The 4,642-nt window shown below is 32.0% G+C and overlaps 1 protein-coding gene across 1 annotated transcript; it reads right to left on the minus strand.

The window, feature by feature from the left end:
- Nucleotides 1-2,029: 2,029 nt before the first annotated feature.
- On the minus strand, nucleotides 2,030-3,554 carry LOC140872351 (auxin efflux carrier component 5-like). Its single transcript, XM_073275171.1, has 4 exons — nucleotides 2,802-3,554; nucleotides 2,620-2,705; nucleotides 2,275-2,509; nucleotides 2,030-2,147 (listed from the first exon to the last, which is right to left on the minus strand). The coding sequence occupies exons 1-4, from the start codon at nucleotides 3,545-3,547 to the stop codon at nucleotides 2,075-2,077; spliced, it is 1,140 nt and encodes a 379-aa protein (XP_073131272.1). The 5' UTR covers nucleotides 3,548-3,554; the 3' UTR covers nucleotides 2,030-2,074.
- Nucleotides 3,555-4,642: the final 1,088 nt, after the last annotated feature.

Below are 4,642 nucleotides of genomic sequence, written 5' to 3' on the forward strand. Positions count from 1 at the left end.
TGAGTCTCCGAACATCCAAAAACAATCCACCGTGTAATTTATTGCTTTTTACACTCGCACTAATAGAGCCAGATGATGCAGTCCAATCTCAAGTTGGCCTCTTTCCGCACAAGTATATTTGTTGGTTGACTCCCGGAGATTCAAGATAAAGAAGAGTTTATTGGCTCACACTACTGAACTCACTAGCAGCATTAGCTACTGCCTCTATAGAATAGTAGTAGCTCATTACTCGTCTAGTAGCAGTAGCATCTCGATCCTGACAAATTTAAATATATATATATATATATATAATTTTAATTAATATTTTGAATATACTTCTATAGTTATTTATTTTTCAAACTATGATAAATATATATTTTTGTTTATTAATATACATCTTTTAAGTTTTTGAAATTTAAAATAAAATATATTATTAATTATATTATATAATTTAAACGGTTTTTCGATCTGACCGTTCGGTTAAATAATTCTGATAGATTAAACCATTTTTTCAAGATAGATCAATTCGATCATCGATCCGATTATGAAAATATTAGTTCAATTAATGAAAGATCACATAAGACAATTCGCACCCATGCATTCGTTCAAACATTGTTGATGGCGTACCTTTCCCTGACGTACCCTTAGGGGAAATAAAATATTAAATTTTAATATTAACTAGCAACCGAGACACACACGTGTGTAATGAATAAAATTTGTTATATAATTTAATATGGTGTTCTTTTTTATATTAAATGCAGTGTATGATAAATACTCATATTAGATCAAATTATTGGTTTACTACGTATTTTTTGTGAACAATAATTATATTGCTATCAATATCAACATAAATTTGGAAACTTAAAATTCAATAAACTGAATTTCACGTTTGAAATTTGAAATTAATGATTGAGCATCGATAGGAACAAATCTACTCTAATTTGCTTTCAATTAGTTTAATTTTAACTCACAGATGTAATATATATATATATATATATATATATATATTCTAATTCTTTTATTTTAGTGAAACAATTTTTGTATGCTCATCTACACTTCTCACATTTTATTTTTATTTGAAGCATTTTTTTTAAAAAAAATTAGTGGCTTAAATTGATTTTTTAGAATTTTTTTTTTTACAAAAATTGTGTTGATTTTCGGAATCCACTCAATCTACATTTGTGGTTTAAATTTTGAAAATTAGGATGCCAATTTACATTTGTGGTTTATATTTTGAAAATTAAGAGTGAAAGAGAAGAGATCGAAAAAAATCTATTTTGATTTTATCTAGATCAATTTAAATTTAAATTTATGTATGCAATCTATATTTTATTTCAAGATTTTTAAATTTCAATTGATATCAGTTTACAGATACACTTGGTGCTATAAATCGTGCTACACTTTGCTAAAAACAACCCCGTTTGCACAAATTATTAATTAAATTCATTAAACAATATGGATGAACAAAATATAATTAATCATTGATAAAATTTTCGATTCACCTATTTTTTCAATTAAAAAAAATCATCAATAAATTTTTTTACTCATATATCGTGCTTGGGACACAATTTATTGTCTATTTTAATTGAAAAAAATAGGTGAATCGAACATTTTATCAATGATTAATTATATTTTGTTCATCCATGTTGTTTAATGAATTTAATTTTTAATAATTTGTGCAAACGGCGTTGTTTTTAACAAAGTATAGCACAGTTAAATTTGTACGTAGCAACAAATGTAGCAGAGGATTTCATCCCTTTTTTGACCAGATATGTTCCTATCTCTTGCGATTCTCACCCATTAAATTCAAATTTTAACCTTCAAATCCAGTTTTCATTTATTTATTAACCTTATGCTTATTTATATCTTATTAATCTTCATCAATTATTTTGGTACGGTTCTTCCATTTTTTGTTTTATTGGATCATAAGATTAATCAAACCTCAAGCTACCTACAATGAAAATGGGTTTAAAAAATGTAAATTCAACAAAATATGTATTAATTATTAATTATACACTCTTACGTTTATTTTCAAAAAATAAAAATCAGTGACGTCAAGTTCTTACCTACATTTTTTACTTTAATTAGTACGACATCAATGAATAAGATTTAAAGTAAGATAGTAGACAATCAAGATCGGAAGGGATATGATTGTGCCGAAAATTACCCTGCAAACAACACAGATCATTCGATCAATATTATAACAAAATCAACAAGTTAACATATATCAAAATATTTAGACGACAAAGATACATAAAGGAGTAGTATGCATATATATATATGTGGAATACTTACTGCGCGCTGAGTAGATTAGCGTGCAAATCGTACTCCTGAGCGAACACGAACGAGCTTATAGCCTGTGGTAATGCTGCTTGAATGATCGCGATTCGAAGCACATTCGAATGCAAGCCTAAAGCTAGAGATCCAACAGCAGTAGACATAGGTACACCCACAAACCTCAGAGCCATTCCATACATGCATAAGCCAACTCCACATCCTAGTACACTTTCTTGTAGTGCCATGAACAGTCCTGCCATGCACATTCATTCATGCAGCTCTTAGTAGTACAAATGACACCACTAAATTTAACTGTGTGTTTGTGTGTGTGCGCGCGCCCGAATATATTTGCTAGTTGTTTACCCATGTTAAACATGGCCACTCCACTTCCGGCCTTCGACATTATGAGTATCGATCCTTCCACTATGCCAGGCATTTTCAGATTCCATCTGTACATGTATCAGATCAAACCTATACATATGTATATATATATATAGAGAGAGACACACAGAAGGCAAGCCAGAAAATGTACATATGGATGGTACCTGTTTGCTAAGAGAGCCCAAGTGAGGCCAAGAAGACAAGCATAGTTATTTGGATTCTTGCTCAGCCCAACCCAAATTTTCTTCATAAATGACAGAAAACGAGTAGACGATAGCGCTAACGTGTCCGCGCCCGCTGATTTAACCCGCGTATTGTCATCATCATAATCCTGGTCGACGATTTCAATCGCAACAGTGCTGCTAGACGACGACTGTGGTACTGGTTGGGTGGCTTCTTGCAGCTGCTTGTCACTAATATTATTCTTGGAACCACACGCACGCCGGAATTCGTACATGAAGAGGAGAATGGGCTGCCACAGGAGGGATTGGATGACACATGATTGCACCACCAAGTTTTCACCTAATCCCCCATACATGGCCTGGAGCAGAGGCACTCCCACCACCAGAGTGTTGTTGAAATTGGAAAGAGAGAAAGAAGTTATGATCCACGAGTAATCCATCTTGGAGAAATGAATCCACAGAGCCAAACCCACTCCCGCAATCGCCTTGGCGATCACATCTGCTCCAAGAAACCTGAAATTCAAGTGGTACGGATCCACCCCGGACGTGAAGTTGAATGTGAAGAATGGGATGATGAAATAGCAGTTGAATCTGTTGATTGCGTCGCATTCGTTGCTCTTGAACATTCGCAGCCATTTGACGGAGATGTAGCCCAAAGCAAGCGCCACGTACAGCGGCAGCATCGCCTCCACTATCTTGTATATATCCTCCCACCCGAATCCGATCATCCCTTCATTAATTTCCCGCAGATATATTGCATGCAAAGATCGGTATATCGATCAAAACCCTAACTGTTAGGTGAAATGACCGAATTTATTGTGGTTAGTTGTATCGATATATCGATCAAAACCCAAAACCAGCCAGATATTGGTTTAAAACGCGTGAAATATATTTCACGCTTTGGGAGCTCCCCGATATTCACCCCTTAATTAATTTCCCGCAGATATATCAAAACCCAAATCAATTACACACACTTGTAGATCAAGAAACGACGATTTTAGCCAAGAAAACTGAAAGGGATAAATATTTATTCCTTAAATCTTTTCTAGTTTAATAAGTGTGGTTTAAGTTTTAAATCGTTTTTGAAGATATTTAGATTTGAGATATACTTAATCTTGTCCTAATATTTTAGGGAAATGATATTTACACTCCAAAAATTTATAATTACACTCCACTTTTGATAGTTATGTGCTTTCTTACAAAATTACCCCTTCTTAAATTTTTCCATATTTTTATAAGACTAGTATGCCCTCATCAATCCTACAATTTATTCACATTTCCTATTTTATTTCATTAGCTTTATTAGAAAAGTTCACGCTTTTTTTTTTCTTCTTTTGCTTCCTTAACAATGGAGAAGAATGATGGTATTCAATATTTAGAGTTTGGTGATGATATTGATCGAACGATAAAATTACCAACTCCAGTAAATATCGAAGAAAATTCCAACGAAGATTATTGTCATTCTCCAATGGATGGTAATTATTTAATTTTCAAGTATAGTTTTTTTTGTTTATTGATTTCTTGCATTTGCAATGTAATTCCTAGTTGAGATTTTTCTGAAATTTTGAATTGAAAAATTTATGGTGATAAATCTTCAATATAAAAATTAATTTGTAGTAAAAAAACAAATTCTATTAATTTTTTCAGCTAGCTGCTCTCCATATAATACTTTCAATATTTTTTTATTGGAAATTCTGAATATTATTGTTTACAAAATTTGATTAGATCGATTGCTATTATTTAATTTTTTTAGGTGATTTAGATTTGCAACAAATGGATAAGATTGAACATGAAATTTTGATAGAAGGGAAAGAAACACAAAA

This window comes from Henckelia pumila, unplaced genomic scaffold, assembly GCF_033568475.1.
Source record: "Henckelia pumila isolate YLH828 unplaced genomic scaffold, ASM3356847v2 CTG_461:::fragment_3, whole genome shotgun sequence".
Classification (NCBI taxonomy): domain Eukaryota; kingdom Viridiplantae; phylum Streptophyta; class Magnoliopsida; order Lamiales; family Gesneriaceae; genus Henckelia; species Henckelia pumila.

What these genes read in the sequence shown, in the direction of transcription:
- LOC140872351 (XM_073275171.1), bottom strand. Translation starts at nt 3,547, where the DNA reads ATGATCGGATTCGGGTGGGAGGATATATACAAGATAGTGGAGGCGATG. An exon ending in TGGGCTCTCTTAGCAAACAG is followed by an intron (nt 2,706 to 2,801) that starts GTACCATCCATA and finishes ATACATGTACAG; the next exon opens with ATGGAATCTGAAAATGCCTG. An exon ending in GCTAATCTACTCAGCGCGCA is followed by an intron (nt 2,148 to 2,274) that starts GTAAGTATTCCA and finishes TGTTGTTTGCAG; the next exon opens with GGTAATTTTCGGCACAATCA.